Raw genomic sequence first — 22,070 nt, 5'->3', positions numbered from 1 at the left:
CGCCCGAACCCAGCTCACATTCGCCTGAACCCAGGTCTTCTTGGCCTGTTTTTGTCTTTTGAAGTTTTGGATGCCTTCCGGACTTTGCGGGGACCTTGAGGAAGACTTGGAATGCTTGTCGTGGCTCCGATACGCGTCTCTAATCTTCGATCGAAGTGTCTAAGTCTCATATGCAACGTAAAATACCTTGAAATCTTCGAAAATACCTGAAATTACCTCAAAACACCATGGAGACAAGAGCAAGGTAAAATCATGCGTAAATTGTGTAAAAAGCATTCTAAAACGCGAGACTCGGCACTACAATGAGAAGATAAATGTGCTCTAAAAACGAGCACATCAGTATGCAACCAAAGGGGCTAGTTTGTGCTCGGTGTTGATGATTAGATCCTAAAATGTAATAAAATACCAAAGCAACAAAACAAGCGTAAAATCCAATAAACCAATGCGATAACATGTAGTTTCCTCACGCTAAACAAGCCACTTATAGGGGTAAAAAATAAAGATAAAATGTAGCTAACACAAGCATTACAACATCAAAAATCAGCTAATGATTATTCACAATTGGTTAAGGATGTTAATTCTGCATTTAAGGCTTTACAACTAAATAAATGCTTTGAAATTTGTTCGGATCACTATGCAAACATGTAAAATTGAGGTGATAAAAAAATTGGGGTGGTATAGATTATCATATTTCACACATGAATAAGACCAAATTTACAAGGGAAAAAAGACTTCCAGATTATTAGGGTCTCAAAAAGCATATTCAAAGTCATTTTATTTTACATGGGAATCAATGATAAAGATGTTTTTAACCAAACAGAAGAGACAACAACAGAACCAACAACACCAGCAAGTCTAGCAACAGAAGCAGCAACAAATTAAGAACAAAGAGAAGCAACAAGTGCAGGAATAGAAGAACCAACAACTCAAGCATTAACAGAAGCATCAAATGTAGCAATAGAAGCACCAACACTTTTGCATATTAAAATTGACTGCAACGCACATATCACAAATAGAAGTATACTTTTGGGTTACTTGTGAATACTCACTTTTGGGAAAATCTAAGTCAACAAAATGTTTAGGTATAAACATCATGTAGTAGAACTCATTAAGTTGTTTAACCATAAAAACTTTAATGGAACTCAAAGATTGCACAGTTTACTGATGTTTAAATATAAAATCAATTATATTGATCTCAAAGAACAAATTGTTCTCATCGTAGAAAAATTAACATTAGTCGCCACCTAAATTCAGTGAGAACGTAGCCTCTAAAACTTTAAATTTGGTGGCTTATGAATTGAAAACTCTAGATTGGTGGGAAAATAAGCATTTTTAGGGTTTATTGTAGCTAAAAATCTTTCTTTTTACATCTAAATTCTAGCACAAAGGAGCTCAAAGAAAAAGGAATACAGGAGAGACAAAGACCAAACCTACACAATCAATCACTAAGAATCACACGAGAGATTTGATTGTGGACAAGATATTACCAGCTATAGAAGTAAATGGCCAAGAGCAAGAAAGACAATATACATTCAACAAGACAATGCTAAGCCACACATTTTAGATGATGATGATTTAGTGTTTAGGGAGGCAGAAACATTAGATGGGTTTTGGTTTCCTTTAGTCCAATAACCCCTAATTCTCTAGACATGAATGTCTTGGACTTAGGGTTTTTTAGGTCTATACAAGCATTGCAACATTAAAAATCGGCTAATGATTATTCATAATTGGTTAAAGATGTTAATTCTGCATTTGAGACTTTACAACTAAATAAATGCTTTGAAATTTGTTTGGATCACATAACAAGTATGTAAAATTGAGGTGACAAAAAAATTGGGGTGATATAGATTATCACATTTCACACATGAATAAGACCAAACATGCAAAGGAAGGAAGACTTCCAGATTATTAGGGTCTAAAAATGCATATTCAAAGTCATTTTATTTTACATAGGAATCAATGATGCAGATTTTTTTCACAAAACAGAAGAGGCAACAACAGAACCAACAACACCACCAAGTCTAGTAACAGAAGTAGCAACAACTCAAGAACAAAGAGAAGCAACAAGTGTAGCAATAGAAGAACCAACAAATCAAGCATAAACAGAAGCTTCAAATGTAGGAACAGAGAAGCACCAACACTTTTTCATATTAAAATTTACTACAACGCACATATCACAAATAGGAGTATACTTTTGGCATTCTTGTGAATACTCACTTTTGGGAAAATCTAGGGCAACAAAATGTTTAGGTATAAACATCATGTAGTAGAACTCATTAAGAAGTTTAACCATAAACATTTTAATGGAACTCAAAGTTTGCACAGTTTACTGATGGTTTAAATATAAAATCAATTATATTGATCTCAAAGAACAAATTGTTCTCATCATAGAAAACCCCAATTAACATTAGTTACCTCCTGAATTCGGTGAGAACGTAGCCTCTAAAACTTTTAAGTTTGGTGGCTTATGAACTGAAAACCCTAGATTGGTGGCAAAAGAAGCATCTTTAGGGTTTATTGTAGCTAAAAATCTTTCTTTTTACATCTCAAGTACCAGCTCAAAGGAGCTCAAAGAACAGGAAGACAGGAGAGACAAAGACCAAACCTACACAATCAATCACTAAGAATCACACAAGAGATTTGATTGTGCACAAGGTATTACCAGCTGTAGAAGTAAATGGCTAGCAAAAGCAAGAAAGAAAATATACATTCAACAAGACAATACTAAGCCACACATTTTAGATGTTGATGATTTAGTGTTTAGGGAGGTAGAAACATTAGATGGGTTTGGGTTTCATTTAGTCCAAGAACCCCTAATTCTCTAGACATGAATGTCTTAGACTTAGGTTTTTTAGGTCTATACAAGCATTGCAACACCAAAAATCATTAATGATTATTCATAATTGGTTAAGGATGTTAATTCTGCATTTGTGGCTTTACAACTAAATAAATGCTTTGAATTTTGTTTGGATCACTTTACAAGTATGTAAAATTGAGGTGATAAAAAAATTGGGGTGATATAGATTATCACATGTCACACATGAATAAGACCAAACATGCAAAGAAAGGAAGACTTACAGATTATTAGGGTCTTAAAAAGCATATTCAAAGTCATTTTATTTTACATGGGAATCAATGATGAAGATTGTTTTTCACCAAACAGAAGAGGCAACAACAGAACCAACAACACCAACAAGTGTAGCAACAGAAGCACATATTAAAATTGACTACAACGCACATATCACAAATAGGAGTATACTTTTGGCATACTTGTGAATACTCACTTTTGGGAAAATCTAGGTCAACAAAATGTTTAGATATAAACATCATGTAGTAGAACTCATTAAGACATTTTAATGGAACTGAAAGTTAGCATAGTTTACTGATGGTTTAAATATAAAATCAATTATATTGATCTGAAAGAACAAATTGTTCTCATCGTAGCCTCTAAAACTTTTAAAGTTGGTGGCTTATGAACTAAAAACCCTAGATTGGTGGCAAAAGAAGCATTTTTAGGGTTTATTGTAGCTAAAAATCAAATTTTTACCCTAAAAAAATCATAGGGTAAAAAATAGAGTCTCCACATCATCACAGACCACAGACCATAGACATTCATAACATCAACCAACAAAAAAAAATCATCATAAGTCATAAGGAATGACAGATCCACATACGAGAGAATGGTCCATGTACATCAAAATCAGATACATCATCATCAACGAGTGATTCTTTATATGAAGAAGGGAAAAGATCTTCAATATCTTGTAGATCATCTAGTTGTAAATCGAATATTCTTTCAATTTCTTCATCCTCTAAATTCAAATCCCTTCTCCAATTAGGATCCATTTCTATAGAAATGGTAGGAGAAGGAGGAAAATAATTATAGTAGTCAAACCAAGGATTTGGCGGACCCACGAAATCACTTTATTTTGATAAACAAAACCAAGAAAGATATGAACTTGCACTCTATAATTTTACAAAGCCATATCTATAAAGACATATTGAACAAGTGAGAGAGAGAAGAAACCGGTATTTAAGGATGAAGAACAAGCCCAATTCAAAGAACCCAAATCAGAGGATAGAGAGAAAGAGAGGAGAAATGAATAACAATAAAAAATATAGGGTTTTAATGTAGTTCAGTGGAGGAGGAAGATGAAAAACTTCAGCTTAAGGATGAAGATTAAGAAACACTCATGAGGGAGATGAAGAACAATAAAAAATTATGGTTTTAGTATAGGTCAGTGACAGAGGTAATAGTTAGGGGGTAATTAGGGTTAGGGAATTAATTAGATTAGATTAGTTAGGTAAATAAGGGTATTTTTGAAATAACACGTGGGAAATGAGGATAGTTTGGTAAAAAAAAATTGCCAAAAAAGAAAATGGGATAACTAAGGTGAATTTACGCAATAAGAAAATGAGACAAGTAAGGAGAATAGGAGGGAGTATTAATAAAGTTTACATTGAGATTAATGACAAAATATTTCAATCGACTATGTTTTAATGTAATGATCAAGATTGAGAATCTTGAATTAGTCCAGTAGTTTAGGGCTTTATCTTTCATCCATGTGATAGGGGTTTGATTCTCACCACCTACAGAAAGAACCAATGTTGTTAAAATCGAGATTCCACATACGATTGTTAACAGGGTAGGATCAAAATAAGTTTAATCAGATTGTAGGATCGTGTCATCTTACATATATGCATTAATGTGCTTTGAATTACTAATTAGTAATTATGTTTGTTCTTTTAAAGTTTTAAGGTGTAAATAAAAACTTATTTGACTTAACCTATTCAGTTTTAGAAAAGAATACTTTTAATAATCATTTTTTTAACTACGAAGGATCACTTGAATTTTATAGTGGTATTGATATAATTTATTTTAAATATATAATTATACATAAGTGAAATCTAGATTTTATTAAATATTTTACGATTGAAACAACCCTTATAGGATCAGATCGTTGGATTATAGTATCATAGAATCGTGTTAATCGTGTTATGATCTGACCATCTAAATTCTTGAGTTAAGTAGGATCAAAAGATTCTACCAACATTAAGATTCTACTTTAATTTGATTGCCTATTTTTGGGTCGTAGGATCGTAGAATCATTGATTAGAATCGAGATTATGATACCCATGGGAAGAACTGAATTTCCCTTTCCTTCATGTTTGCAGGGATTTTCTAACATATCTCTGAATCTGGAAAACTTATAACTAAAATACAAATTAAGAGTAATTAATAATCAATGTCAAATCCTAAATGAGATGATTAGTAGAGATAAGATTTAATAACAAATACTTGGTGAACAATCTATAGGACTCACATACCTAAATCTCCAAAAAAAAACCAACATAAGATATAATGATATTTATTTATATTATATACTAAATGCATTATCGTCAAGTATACATGTCATCCTCATATTAATTTTGTCCCTTCAAAAGTTTTAAGGGTAAAATACACATCTATCTATATTCCATATATACATTAAATGTCTTATTCTTAGTGACAAATTAACATCAAATGGAAATTTATTTCAATATTATTAATTAAAATATTCTTCGTAATAAATATAAAGATAATTTCCATCATAAATAGAAATTTAGATATAATATTAAAATAATATATATACAAGAAATATATATTACAATAATCAAATCAATTTAGTTTCTTTAATATGAAGCAAATAGTAATGAGGATTGAGGATAATAATTTACACGGAACAATTTATGCTTATTAGTTATCGAAGACTTCTTTTATTGGCTTCGAATTGGTAATCAATATAAAAGCACTCACGGATGGTTCTTTCTTTTTTAGAACAATGTTTGAGAAAAACTTTAATAAAAAATTATATGTGACTGGTTCAGGGTCAATTATTGGCTAATAATTCAGGGTTAGCTGAATACTTAGCAGGGTGGAGAATTCAAAAGAACATCAAAGGATGATGCATTAATTAAAAGACTGAGTAATAAGCACATATACAATATATAGGTCACTCAAGTAGTAAAACCAAGAGACTATTTTTTTTCTAAATAGGACACCTGTTAGAACATAAAAGGGGAAAAAGTTGTTTAGGGCATTTATTGCATCACCATGTAACCAATAGAAGACCGTCACGTTAGAAGTTGTAGCTCATTCTACAAGGACAGTGTTTGGGGACCATAAACGTCATTCTTAGAAGGTTATTTGAGTCATTTCTTGGACTAGCCAATGATGGGCTATAAATACCCCTAATTACTCCATGAACAAGGTATTTGTTATTCAATTAAGTTAAGCATTTACCGTCAACATTTATTGATCCTCAAATAATATGCATTGAGAACTGACCTTCATTTGATACTTTAATTATTTAGAAAATTGATTAACATTTATTCAATAGGACAAACTCTTGTTTGTTAGAACAATTGCTTAAGCCTTACACATACAAAAAAAAAGTTGTAATACTATTCTCCAAGCTAAAAGCCACTATACATTTGAGAAATGATTTATTTGGCCATTATTTGGTTTAATCACCAACTTGGGCATCAAAGAGTCCTTAAAAGGAAAACCATTTTGAGGCCTCGTAACCCGTGTTTACCTTGTATGTCACCAAAACATTTTGAACAATAGTCTTATTGAAAAATAGACTTGATAATAAGAATAAACCCTCACAATCCTAGTAATAATCTTTCCTAAGAAACATCATTTGACTAATCCTAACTTAATCTTTAATTAATTGTATCCCGTTGAATAAAAAAAATAAAGACTATCAAGTTATCAAAATATAGCAAAGCACAAATAGGAAAATGCATGGAGAAATTTCTTTTAGTCTTTGGAAAATATTTTTGTTTTTAAATTGGGCAATATAGCAGTGGAAATGACAAGACAAAAGCCAAAGGGTAAGAAACAAGGAAAAGCAACTTCCTATAATAATGATGATGATGATAGTGATGATCAAGGTGGGGTGAAAGGAAAGTACATGTTTGCATGTCTTGCCTGTTCATGCATGCTTCCTTTCATCCACAATAATTTCTCAGTTGTTACGCACACATCAACTACTGTTACACCACTCAAACCCTCACCTTCATCTTCATATCCACTCTAGGACATTATAACTCGCTTGTATATGGGTCGGGCCGGGCCAAACATGACCTGCTCATAACCCAACACTAAATTACGGGACGTTCCACAGCTAGACACAACACGGCCTACCAATTGCTGCTATAGTATTACATAGTGGCTAGTGCCACAGACATCTTTTATTAACAATGAGCCCTTGCTTGAAGAAGACTGACACTGTACTTACGAAATTGGCCCATTATTATAGTCTGGCATAGCCCACAGGCCACAACAATTCACACGAATTCAACGTCCAATCTCACTATTGTAATAAATTTATTAATAAACTTTATTATGCTTCAAATTCTTACTTGAGACCGTCTTTTGTAAAGACGGCTCTCAAAAGCCCAGTCCAAAGCTAATTATGTTAATTTAAAAAAAGAAACCGACGCACGTGTATGAAGTGGAATGTGAAAAGTCACATAATATATTTAGGGTTATAACAACGTTCATTTGGGGTTAATATAATATATTTGGTGCTATACCAACATATATTTGAGAGTTATAACATAATTTATTTTGGATTATAACATAATATATTTGAAGTTATAACAATATATATATTTGAGGTTATAACATAATATATATGGGGTTATAACAACATATATTTGGGGTTATAACATAATATATTATGTGACTTTTTCACATTCCACTTCACACGCGCGGGTCAGTTTTATTTTTTAAATAATCATAAATTAGATTTGGGCTTGGCTTTTGAGAGCCGTCTATAAAAAAATGGTCTCTCAAAAGAGAGCCTATTTGTCTTTAAATACTACCTTCATTCCACTGAAAATGTCTTTTTTTTCACGCTATCCAATGTACTTATTTAATGTTTAATATCTTTTATTATACATAACGAAATATTTATTATAAAAAGTGAATATTAATAATCTTTGCAGATGAATCAAACAAGATCTCATTTGACTATATTTTAATTTATAGATTAAGTATAAATTACAAATAAAGACTAATAATAAAATAGTTTCAAAAAGTAAAATTAAGACTAATTATAAATATTCTATAGTGTTAAAATAAAAATGATAATAACAACAACAATAATAATAATAATAATAATAATAATAATAATAATAATAATAATATTTTTCACAGACAAGTTTTTTGAACTTAAGGTATATGGGTGCTTAATTTGTTGCTCAACTACCTATTAATTTTTTTTAAAGTTCCCTTATAGGAAATAAAATACATTTATAATAATAATAATAATAATATAATAATAATAATAATAATAATAATTTAGAGGTGTAGATCTAGATGAATGAATTATTTAATCAAGTGGGCAAAGGTAGATTATTCTGTTTGGGCACACTAGCCTAGGAGAATGTTTGTAGGGCCCACCACCCTTCCCACCTGTTAGACCGAAAAACAGGAAGGTCTTTGTCAGATCTTTCACACAATCTCTGAAATAGGATTAAAATTAGGAATGAATATAATATTTTATTTATGTTTTAAATGATTATCTATATATATATCTACACTCAATTGGGAATAGAAATGGTACTTGTTGTGAAGTGAAGAAAATGACTAGTGTTTGGATTTGGAATTTTTATTAGGTCAGTTTGTAATTGAAACATTGAAGTTAGTGGAGTAGTAGTGGTGGTTCTAAGTAATTAATTACATAACACTTCAAACAGAGAAGAGCTGTCCTACATCAAATTCACTTAACTTTATTGGAATCCCCCCATGTGAATTCATACCTCCCATTTTTACTCTTTTTCTTTCTTTCTTTCTTTATTTAAGCCTCCTTCCTTTATCATACTCATGGACAAATAGCTTTAATGCCTGCCAAGAATCTCTCATTCTCACCTTAAATGGGGCGTCCTTGCTCTTTAACCTGCTAACTGTTAAAGTGGGACTCAACTATGAGCGTAAACTTTTCATTGAGTTAGTTTTTTAACATGGTATTAGAGCCAACTTGACAAGAGATCACGAATTTGAATCTCAATTGCGTCTCATTTAAAGTAAAAATATTCAGCGTCTATACCCATCCACACTTCTAGTTCAAAGAGATCTTGTGTAAGAGAACATGTAAGAATATATAATATATCATGAAGCCTCAACCAAAAGCTTAAGCTAATGGTTGAAATCCCAGGATATATTATATACTCTAACACTGACATATATACTCTAACACTGACATTAACTCATTAAAGATGGTATGGTTTCTAATACACATGACTTCCACCATAACTTTTAAGATCAATCTACAGATCATTTGAGGAATCCTCCATGCTTGTTTTGAGGATATTATTTGTTGAGATCTAAATGCAAATTAAAATCTATGTTTAATACTCTGAAGTCTTCATATATTTCTGACATTCATGTCAAATTCTTGACATTTTGACATGTCAATATAGCTAAATCCAACCCTTGAAAACATATTTGAGCCATAGTGCAAAAGTAAAGCTTCCTCGTTGTAAAGTTTTAAACTAATAAAACTGATATCTTTATTTCATGCTATCGGTTGAATATCATTCACGTTACCATCAAAGAACCAACTCAACCAAAAACTTAAATTGATAGTTCAAGCTCTAAGATATGTTATATACTCTAACACACCCCCCACAAGAGAGTCCATCGGGCTAGAAGTGTAAATACATACATACGCTGAATATTCCACTTTAAATGAGGGAAAATTGAAATTCGATCCCATGACCTCTTATCATGCTGGTTCTGATACTATGTCAAGAAACCAACTCAACCAAAGACTTAAATTAAGACTTAAATTAATGATTAAGGCTTCAGAATATGTTATATACTCTAACAGTTACCGCATCACTGTGTCTTAAAATAATTGCATTCGTTACCTCGCCTTTGTAATAAGACTCCAGCGCTATAGAAAGGACTGAATTAAGTTACAAAGTGATTACAAGAAAAAGATAATGGTTAATAAATTAACAAAGCATAGTAGCAAATTTTTCATTCTCAGTAAAAATATCCACAAACCCTTCAATAAAACTCATTACAGAGCTACAAATACCATACATTATAATACATTAAACTATTGTTCATATATCGCAAGCCAACCAATGACACTAACTACGTCCTGTTGATAACAGGTAACACCAGGTTTACTGGATGCCTCATCTGGGAAAATTCCTTTTGCATTAGAAGACAAACAGAACCTTAGCATGGAATGTGGGCAAAGCCCCTCAAAAAATTATGGGCAATTCTAATAAACTGTTTTTTCCCTTTAATTCTCATGATCAGTTCTTTCTACCAATTCCACACAACACCCAAAGTTATCCTATTGATGAAGCCAAGCCTAAAACAAGCTTCAAATTCCCATAATGATCATAGACAAACACAATTTGATTAAACAAGGTCATCAGAAAAGATAAAAAGATTTAATTTGGAGATGAACAAAGAACCCAATTTTAATTTTGTATCTCTATGATTTGTTAGCTTTAATAAACTCCAAAATATATAAGTCACTCACCAGCAGCCATCTAGGTGGTGGGAAGCCGTGAGTATGAAAATTTTAGATGGAACGCCCATTTTGTCATCCCTACGACCACTCACCATGATTAAGATAAATAAATCTAAAAGAACAAAGAAAAAAAGGAAAAGAGAAACACCCTTTTTAAAAAAGAAAATTTGTGCAAATCTTCACTACCATGATCCTCCATTATTAACCAACATGCCACTCCAATACCCAGGTGTAGCTGAATCCCCTTGTTCACCATTTTCTTGATTATTATTTTCCGCACTATTAGTATTATGATCAGCACTAGTAGTACTTGAATTAACTTGCTTCAAATCTTCAAATGGAAACAAAAGCCTTCCATTATTTGTTTCTCCTCCTTGATGGTTTACTTCTCCTTGCAAACTTCCATACCCATTTCCAAGATCATCCATAAGTGAAAAATTTAAGCTTGGCTTATAATCATGCAATGAAGGAAACCCAGATGAAAAAACACCATTAGAATGTTCCGGTACCGGAATCGACATAAATGGAGTTAACCCTCTTGAAGATGTAAGCCCATTTAGAAGCTCCAAAGCAGACATATGATGATTAGCACCATTAGCATTAGTTGCAACACCAGAATTTGGGATTTGCCCTTTATGGATATTCTCAATATTAGGCAATTGCATGAATTCAGAGAAACTTCTAAAGTCTTGTTGATGATTATGAGGATGATTTAGAGGAAAACCCAAGTTCAAATCTTGGCCTTGATGATGAATAATCTTAGGGTTTTGACCAAGAATAATATGGGATTGTGTAGATGCAATCAAATCATGAGAAGAAAGCTTTTTTACACCCAAAGATGAAGATGAAGATGAAGATCTTTTATTCTTCCTTGAACCACCACCAACTGGAATGTTCCTTAAAGATCCACCTTCAGTCCAATACCTTCTACAAGTCTTACAAAAGTATCTTGGTTGAGTAAGGCTATAATTGTTGTAATAACAAAACTTAGTATTGGTTGAATTGCACCTTGGACAATTTACAGCATGATCCTTTTGAGGCCTCACTTTCCTCTCTAAAGAACTAGAATTTGGCTTTGAATTTGAACTATTCTCTATATTGTTAGAATTTGAGATGAGATTTGGTGCTGTTGTCACTGAAGATGAACATGTATTTGAGATCATTTCTTCCATGGGCTTCACTAATATCTCCTAAAAAGTAGTTTTTAATTAAAAAGTGAGAAAAAAAAACAATGAAAAATGATCGGAGAAAAAAAAAAGCTATGGGATAAAGCAAAAGAGAATTAAGAAGAAACCCATTTAACTTAGAGATCCAACAAAGTAAGTCAAAGCAAAAACAAACAACAAATAAACCACCAAAAGCAAATAAAAACAAACCCACTCAAAAAAGAGAACAAATTTAACTGCTATAATAATAATTCCTACAAATAAATATACTTTTGCAGGATTATAGCAGTAGAAAAAAGCAAGAAAGAACTAACAGATGATGATAATAATAACAAATTAATCCTTTTTCTTTCCTTTTTTCAGTCATACACAAAAAGATCATAATAACTTTGGAACATAAATAAATAATTCTGTTATAACCCAACTTTTAATCTTCTTTTTTGGTCACAGAAACCACATATTTTCCCAAAAAATTAATTAAACATATTTAATTTCATGCAGATCATATCTTAATAAATTAATACCAGAAAAAAATTGTTTGTTTTTAATGAAAATACCTGAGGCCATTGAGCAGTGTCCATTGATGAAGAATTGGATGAGGCAAAGATGAAATATTTTGTACAAAAATTGGTTGTTTTTGGGAATTAAAAGCAGTAAAAACTACTAAAAAGAATTAATGTGAAGTTTGGTTTGTTCGTCTTTCTGTGAAGATGTTAATGTGTCTGTGTTTGTTTTGCTTTATTGTGTGCTGCTGAGTGTGAGAAGATTAAGAAAGGGAAAGTGAGAGAGAGAGAGAAGAGAGGTGCAAATAAATACCCCTTTTTCCTGATACATTAATTTATTAAAAGCAGCACACCAAGAATATTTGTCTCTGCCAAATTCATTTTATTATGCTTAAGTCGGTTGTATAATACTTACTTCCACCATTTTGGCTTTGTACAAATGTTAACTTATTATTGTCATCTTTAAATTATGATAATAGTGTAAAAGTTAATAAAATGTTTTATCTATTTTTTTTTTCTAATTGTATTATTTTACTAAATATGTCAGAGATTTTTTGAATCAAATGATATTATTTCAAGCAACTAAAAGAAATATAAAGTAGATTTAAAGTAAGATTATATAGGACAATTTTTTAAGTTACATAATATAGGAAGTATTATGAAATAACTGAAAAAGGAAAATATTTGCATAATGTGAAATGAAGAAAGCATTATCCTTTTCTGATTTACTTGCAATATAATGGTTTTTTCCATCGTTAATCATTCAAGTTTGTTCTATATATATATACTACAACTAATGTGTAAAAGAATAAAGTCAATTGTAATCTCGTTTAAATTGTCTAATCGTAATATCACATATTTCATAATATTCATTTTTTAAAATTTTTAGTTATGCTTATCTCAAAATATAAATGGTCAATATAATTACAATGAATTGTGTGAAAAGAAGGTGAAATTCTGCAAATATTAGGACTAAAAGTCATTTCAATAAAAATTCGTAAATCAAATCAATCAAAATTGAATACAAGATAATTACAGTTTGGTATTTTCATATGCAATTTTATTTTTATTTGGATTAAAAATTTTAAAACAGAAATATGTTGATTTAGATTATTTTTTAGCCTATTTAAACGCAAAAATAAATTTTTGAAAAAAAATAAAATAGGATCTCACTTTCTAAGTAAAAAAAATAAAATCGCAAGCTAATATTTTGGTCATAATAAACAGAGGAAGTATTATTATATTATATGATATTCCCAACACAAGGCAGTAGTATCCAAATGCAATTAAAAGCCTTTTTTCCTAGACAGAGTTTTAGGACATGTACGTAATTTTTTCTTAATTGTAAGTAATAATAAAGAAGCTATGCTTGATTAACCATCAAAACCAAAAATTATCTACAACTTGATATAAATAAGTAGGGGACATGATTAATGTGTCATTTATATATACTGCCTCCATCTTATTATTTCATTTGCACGTCTTTTGCGTACGTGTAGATATTAAAGGATAGTTGATATATAAGAAAGCTAGGTAACCAATGGTAAAAAATTGATAGATGGAATCAATATAGAAAATGAATTTGAAGATATGATCAATAACGGAGAATTGTGGAAATCATTAGCAAATTAAAATAGAAAATAGTGCAAAATAAAATGGGAGAATACTAAACAAAAATTGAGTACAATTAAATAAAATAAATGAAGGCATTCATTGCAATTTGAAATAGAAAATTTAAAAATATCAAATTAATATATTTGGTTTTTTTTATCATAATCTCAAATCAATAATTAATAAATATATTGATAATTTGAGTGGGTAGTTTGTGGGATGGTGTACGCATATTCTGTGCTGTTGGGCTTTTATATATATATTTTGCTGACCTTAACAAGTCAAATTTCATCAACTCTCCTCTATACCAGTTTCCACTTTCAAAAAGTTGATGCAATTGTGTTTATTTAATTTGAAAATTAAATTGTTTATTCCAAATATTCGTACTTTTACTATAAAATGTTAAATAATTATTTCATCAAAATACAAAGTGCCTATATATACTTTGACAAAGTTTTAAGGTAATTAGTGGAATAAAACTCAGACTTATCCCAAAAGAAAATTGTTAAGCATATGAAATTTATATTTTACTTTGAAAGTTGTAACGTTAACTAAGTATATTTTTTTACCATTTATCTATGCAATCTATATAAATGAACAAACATTCTATGACATGACATTACAACAACAAAAAAATTTTACTTTTCTCTTTTTTAATTATGCAATATTTATTTTTTAGTTCTGCAATATTTATTTGCATATAATAAAAAATATTTTTGATTATTTGTTAGTTTAATCTTTTTATATGTAAAACTGATTTGGTTGATTTACAAAATATTGTTAAGTTATACTCTATTTTCTTAATTTTCTACAATAAACAATTAAGATACACATAATTTTGAAATTATTTGATAACACATTAATAATTTTAGTAAAAAAAATTATTTTCATTGATTTATCATTCAAAACTTATCAAAATATAAACAATCTTTTCATAGACAATTTATTACTTACATGTTACGTTCAACAAATTAGCTAGGTGAAAAGAAATTGGTAATTAATTTTGGAACATTTTCATAATTAATAATTAATATTCAAGTTAAAGATAATCCATTTGTGTAAATATGTTTTTAAGCTTTTTTATTATTTTTGTGCAGATATCTTAATTTAAATTGTAATTTATATTGGAAATAAAATGCAAATACAAATAAAACAAACCGATTTGTATTTCCCTTGTGTGGATGGCAATGGAACTCCTTGCTTTGAAAATCACCAAATGGACACCATGAAGATAAGGTTGCGACAATCAGAGAAGTCGCTCGGAAACTTGATATGAGTAGAAGGCGTTCATGCACTTTCCTATTGTGATATTTCTCCCACAAAGGTGCTTGGGATGATAAATGAAATTCACAATGAGATACAATCTACACAACAAAATCCTAGCACAAGGACATTGCAATAGTAAATACAAGTGTTGTAGTGAATTATGAACTTTGATGATATTAAGAGTTAATTACTCTCTCAATATTATCTCATGAAAGGAAGAACAAGAATAAGAGTATTCTTAAGAGAGAAATCATAAATCATATGAAATTGGGATGGAATGTCCCTTGGCATGCAACCTCTATTTATAGAGCTATGCATCAAACAATACCTCATTTTGAAACAAAAGTGTTTCACCAAACAAAGCTTATGAAACAAAGTAATGTTTCACCAAGCAAAGCTTATGAAACAAAGTAATGTTTCACAAAGCTTATGAAATAAAGTAACGTTTCACCAAGCAAAGCGTATGAAACAAAGTAATGTTTCACCAAGCAAAACTTACGAATCAAAGTAATGATTCATCAAATTCTTTGAGGCATTTAATTTGGACTTATAATATATTTATTTAGTCCCACTACTATACTAAGTATGTAGTATATACAAATCTAGGCTTATACACTCTAAATGTTCAACAATCCTCCCCCATTTAGAGTATAAGAAACCTCCTTCTTCCTTTACACATTAAGTATATAATTCCGTTTCATGCATCAACGCTAATGTCCCTACGGATTGAATTAACGCCTAGTATAAAACACTTCACAAGCGATCGAACTAGAATGATGTCCCTACGGATTGAATCAACTAGCCCATCCAACCACTTGAAGGTTAAATACACACAAAACCAATAACACATTGTCATTTACCTTGACACATTATATAGGGCCGTGTCCATATCTATTCATAAGTTTATCATAGTCGGATATGCCAATCTTGACTACTTGAAGCGGCCAAAACTTCAAACTTATATAGGTAGGTTCTCACTACGCAAAACATATCCCCGTGATAGGATACCACCAAGAGCTCTTCAACCCTTGACCTTGAGAACTTAAGCGACTACCTTGTCATCACGGTCTAAAGCAACTATGGGTCATTCATTCTTGTTGCTTTCAAAGACTTTAAAGGACTTTACCACATTGAATTCAAGACACAATGCTACTTGTGTGTGAATTGGGACTTTCCTTTAAACTTTATTGACATAAACCGATCTCAATTGACGCTTGTTCAATTGAAACCTTACTCATGGCTTTAGTGAAAAATCAGCCAAATTTAACTTGGTGTTCACATAGTCAAGAGTTATGACCCCATGAATGATAAGATCTTGCACTAGACTGTGTCTACGAGCAATGTGTCTCGACTTACCATTATATACTTGACTATAAGCTCTTCCTAAAGCCGTTGTGCAATCCGAATGAATTGCCACCGGTGAAATTGGCTTTGGCAACAAAGGTATCTCAAACATGAGATTCCTTAACCACTCCGCTTCATTTGCCGCCGAAGCAAGTGCAATGAATTCCGCAGACATAGTGAAATCTGCTATTACCATTTGTTTCTTGGAAGCCCATGAAATGGCACCTCCCCCATAAACAAACACCCAACCACTAGTTGAAGAATTATCCTCTTCATTTGTGATCTAACTAGCATCGGAATAACCTTCCAAAATAGGAGGTTCACCACTATAAGTTATACCATAATTTATGGTTCCTTTCAAGTATCGTAATACTCTCCTTATCGCCAACCAATGTTGGGGACCCGGGTTACTGGTAAATCTACTCAATTACCAACCGCAAATGCTATGTCCGGCCTTGTACATGTCATAGCATACATCAAAGATCCAATAATCTTTGCATACTCTAATTGAGAAATTGGTTTTCCGGTATGCTTGGTAAATTTCATACCTTGCTCCATGGGACTTGAGATTGGTGTCGAATCTTGCAATTTTAAACCTATTAAGCACTTTATCAATGTAATGAGATTAACTAAGCTTAATATGACCACCATCTCTTTTGATCTTTATGCCTAAGATCACATCGACCTCCCCCATATCCTTCATTTGGAAGGATTTAGACAAAAATTCTTTGTCTCTTGGATATGTACTATACTAGTACCAAAGATGAGTATGTCATCCACGTATAAGCAAATGATAACTCCATTGCCATGGTTATCAAATTTGCTATAAACGCATTTATCCGCTTGATTCAACTTGAATCCAAAGGACAATATAGTTTCATCAAACTTTTGATGTCATTGTTTTGGTACTTGTTTAAGTCCATATAGTGACTTAACAAGTTTACAAACCTTATTTTCTTGTCCTTTCAAAACAAACCCTTCGGGTTGTTTCATGTAAATTTCCTCATCTAGCTCACCGTATAAGAATGCGGTTTTCACATCTATTTGATAGACCTCTAGATGATAAATTGTAGCCAACGCTACCAACAACCTAATGGTGGTTATCCTTGCAACTGGTGCATATGTATCAAAATGATCAATACCAAGCTTTTGTCTGAAGCTCTGTGCCACTAAACAGGCCTTGAACTTATCAATAGTTCCATCAATTTTCATCTTCTTGCAGAAGATCCACTTGCAACCAATTGATTTACAAGTCAGTGGGAGATCTACTAATACCCAAGTATTATTCCCCATGATGGATTGCATCTCATCATCTATGCCTCGTTCCAAAATGCACTATCTTGTGATGCCATAGCATCACTAAAAGTCAATGGGTCTTCTTCCACATTAAATAAATATGGAACACTAGAAGTAACATTATTCTAGTACCTTTGACCAAACATCAAATTTCTTAGTGCGCATTTTTTCTTGAAAATGACTTTTTATTAAACATCTCAAACAAGAGATTAATGACTTTTTATTAAACATCTCAAACAAGAGATAATTTAATCTTTTTTGTCTAAAACTAAGACAAATGTTTGTAGATAAAATATTATCTTTATTAGTTTACACTTGGAAGTTTAAAATTACCTCCCCTATTTGTAAACATTCAATCACAAATAGAAATGACAATTCTTTGTGATCCAATTCAAAATTGAATTTCATACATATAATTATGTATAATTCGAAAAAATTTCTTACATTATTACAAACTAGTAATAATAAATAAATTATTAAACATTATGGAATTTATTTGCCACAATATACATTTTATGCTTAAGGCATAAAATACATTATCATACCACTTGATAATTCACAAGTCTTAAAGAACATAATTTTATAAATAAATACTTATAAATAGTATTCACTTTATAGTTTTTTTAAAATAAATCAACTTGTCACATATAATTTATGAATAAATTAAATACGATCCATTTACTTATTTGGATCAAATAAACATACCAAAAATATTATTACAAACTAGTAATAATAATTTGATTCATAAACATCATGGAATTTTAATCACCATAAAACATAATTTGCAAAATCTATGCAAATTAATTTATTCTCTTATATAGAATAACATTTATTTCATAACTATTTTCATAAGTAATGATAAAAACAACCACTTACTTATAATTTCAACATTGTTGAATTGTACATAATAATTTAAATGTAATTATTATAATAATGGTCCAACCATATTAAATTTAGATTTAATATGTGTTCATATACACAAATATGTATATCCATATGACATAAAAATTCTACCCCTTAATCTTCGTTATAATATAACTAGATTGACTTGGGTAATTACATAACTCATTTGAGTATTTCAATATAAATCATTACCCCTTTTATTTCTATAAGGAACTTGGGTAATAAAAAAAAAATATGTCACTTTAATTTTGTCTCATCATGAAAAACTTGACAAAAAGTCAATAAATTTATCATTTACTTATAGGTAGTTATTCAAAAATAACTACCATAACTAACCCCAAAAATGGTTACATCAATAAAATTGATACTTTATTTCATAATTAACAATAAAATAAAACAATTACAAATCAACAAACTGAAATTAATCGAAAGTATGCTAAACAATATTATCATACCTTTGTTTATGATGCTATATGACATACATCAATTATCAACATGATAAAACAAAATTAATCACTTTCTTTAAACATGCCTCATGAAGAAATAATTCCATCAAGTATAGAACATAATCATACTTTAATCAATCAATATCCGATAAAACACATACTTAATGTATACTTGGCAATTTTAATTTATATATAATAGTATATAAATCCTAACATTGTAGTACTTTTATTCCATACTACAAAATTTCATTGCCCTATTAACCATGATGATCACATGAATAAATTTCTATTCTCTTTTCTTAATTAATTATTAAGAAAAAAAACACTTTATGATTTCCATCATAAATTTTTATCATCAAAATAACACATACCCACTTCTCTAGATCATATCTTTGTAAAATACTATTACCCACATGTTTTACTTCAAATTAAAATTTGAACACATGTATATGATCATCCAAAAGAAGATTTAAATGTATGTAAAAAATTTTTTCACAAATTTAAACACAAAATATCAAATATAATTTATGATTATTAAATCTCAAGAAAAACTTACTTGTTTTTCATGATACTTCTTACTAAAGATACCCATGAAAATAAATATTTCATTTGCCATCATCAGAACTTCATGCCGAAATAATTGTCCAACTTGATGAAAAATTTTAACGAGATCCTTAACGCTTGCCATCTTTGAAAAATTATCACAATAGATTATTGGAAATAAAATGCAAATACAAATAAAACAAACCGATTTGTATTTCCCTTGTGTGGATGGCAATGGAACTCCTTGCTTTGAAAATCACCAAATGGACACCATGAAGATAAGGTTGCGACAATCAGAGAAGTCGCTCGGAAACTTGATATGAGTAGAAGGCGTTCATGCACTTTTCTATTGTGATATTTCTCCCACAAAGGTGCTTGGGATGATAAATGAAATTCACAATGAGATACAATCTACACAACAAAATCCTAGCACAAGGACATTGCAATAGTAAATACAAGTGTTGTAGTGAATTATGAACTTTGATGATATTAAGAGTTAATTACTCTCTCAATATTATCTCATGAAAGGAAGAACAAGAATAAGAGTATTCTTAAGAGAGAAATCATAAATCATATGAAATTGGGATGGAATGTCCCTTGGCATGCAACCTCTATTTATAGAGCTATGCATCAAACAATACCTCATTTTGAAACAAAAGTGTTTCACCAAACAAAGCTTATGAAACAAAGTAATGTTTCACCAAGCAAAGCTTATGAAACAAAGTAATGTTTCACAAAACTTATGAAATAAAGTAATGTTTCACCAAGCAAAGCGTATGAAACAAAGTAATGTTTCACCAAGCAAAACTTACGAATCAAAGTAATGATTCATCAAATTCTTTGAGGCATTTAATTTGGACTTATAATATATTTATTTAGTCCCACTACTATACTAAGTATGTAGTATATACAAATCTAGGCTTATACACTCTAAATGTTCAACAATTTATCGAATGATCTTTTCGTATATAATGTTTTTTTAACCTATTTTTAATATTATCTTTATCACTTTACATCTTTTCATAATAATAAATGTTTCACTTACTTTAAAGATTTAGTTTTCATTAATGTGTGAGTCTTCTGTAGCATAATACAAAATCAACCTAAATTTTTTTACGACATAAAATTTAATAACATTCTCATAAATGTCACTATAGAATATACTAACAGTTACATATGCCACAAAGAGTATGTTTGGCCTAACTTTTGGAAATTAACGTTTGTTTCCTAAAAGTAATTCTGTAGAAACTGATTTTAGAAAAACACTTTTTAGAAACAAATGTGTTTGGCCTCATATTTTTAAAAAGAGTTTTTGGGAAACAAGAACAATTTGCGTGTTTGGCCTTTTTTTCCCTATGTTTACTTAAAGTAGTGCTGTTATATGATGGAAAAACATGTAACATACACTAAAAAATAGTCGAGTTAAGTCAGAAAAATATTAATTTTAAGAGAAACACTCAAAAACATATATTCCCTTCAATTCTTTTTACTTGTCCCATTTCATTATTGTAAGTTCACCTTATTTGTCACATTTTTATTTTAAGACTTATATATAAAGGTGGTCCTCTCATTTTCTTAATATTAAAAATACTCAATATTGTACATAAGTCTACTATTTTAGTTGGTCCCCTCCAATTCTTAATATTATAAACACCAAATATTGCACATGAGTCTACTATTTAAGGTGGTCTCCTTATTTTCTTAATATTTGTGCCCAAACCAAATGGGACAACTAAATTGAATTGAAAGGAGTAGCATATAGTAAAAAAAATAATCACTATAATATTAGAAAAAAAATTCAAATACAATAAAGTAATTGAAAATAAAAATAAATACCAAATTTGACAATTTACTATATAAAAAAAACATGTGTTAATAAATTTATAGATAAAACATATATGAAATTTTGATGTAATTTGATCGCATAATATTCAATAAGCGTAGAATTAGTTAAAATAATTAGGATGTTGGTTGTCATAACAAATAGAATAATTATGCAATGACGTAGAAAATTTTGAATTTTGGAGGAAGATATGAGGAAAAAAAGTAATGAAAATGATTTTCATAGTTAGTTGGAGAAAATATAGGAATTTTTTTAACATAAAATGAGTAAAGTATGGAGTTCTTTGAGAAGTTGGGAGAAGTTACAATTTGTAGCTTCTCCTCGTGACCCTTGTAGAAGTTGTTCTTAGCTTATTTTAAAATTATTTTAACTTCTCAGAAATACAGTGTTTGACCAAATTTTGGTTTTTCAGTTGCAGAAGTTATTGTAAAAGCTTGGTCTAACACTACTTAAAGGCCAAATAAAGTATCACAAAATCACTTTGTAGTGGCATTTAAAATAAAAATCAATAATTATTACACTAAAAATATAAATTAGTGGCACTTTTTTTATGCCACCAAATCCAATGTCATGAAAAGTTAAATTTGTTGTAATGAAATCTT

The 22,070-nt window shown here is 30.1% G+C and overlaps 1 protein-coding gene across 1 annotated transcript; it reads right to left on the bottom strand.

Annotated features, from left to right (window-relative positions):
- Positions 1-9,986: 9,986 nt before the first annotated feature.
- LOC130800064 (dof zinc finger protein DOF4.6-like) lies at positions 9,987-12,563 on the bottom strand. Its single transcript, XM_057663413.1, has 2 exons — positions 12,271-12,563; positions 9,987-11,737 (listed from the first exon to the last, which is right to left on the bottom strand). The coding sequence occupies exons 1-2, from the start codon at positions 12,292-12,294 to the stop codon at positions 10,730-10,732; spliced, it is 1,032 nt and encodes a 343-aa protein (XP_057519396.1). The 5' UTR covers positions 12,295-12,563; the 3' UTR covers positions 9,987-10,729.
- Between the last annotated feature and the right edge of the window lie 9,507 nt (positions 12,564-22,070).

This window comes from Amaranthus tricolor, chromosome 14 (genome assembly GCF_026212465.1).
Source record: "Amaranthus tricolor cultivar Red isolate AtriRed21 chromosome 14, ASM2621246v1, whole genome shotgun sequence".
NCBI classification, from domain to species: Eukaryota; Viridiplantae; Streptophyta; class Magnoliopsida; order Caryophyllales; family Amaranthaceae; genus Amaranthus; species Amaranthus tricolor.
The sequence above is the reverse complement of the archived record's forward strand: the minus strand, read 5'-3'. Positions and strand labels throughout refer to the sequence as shown.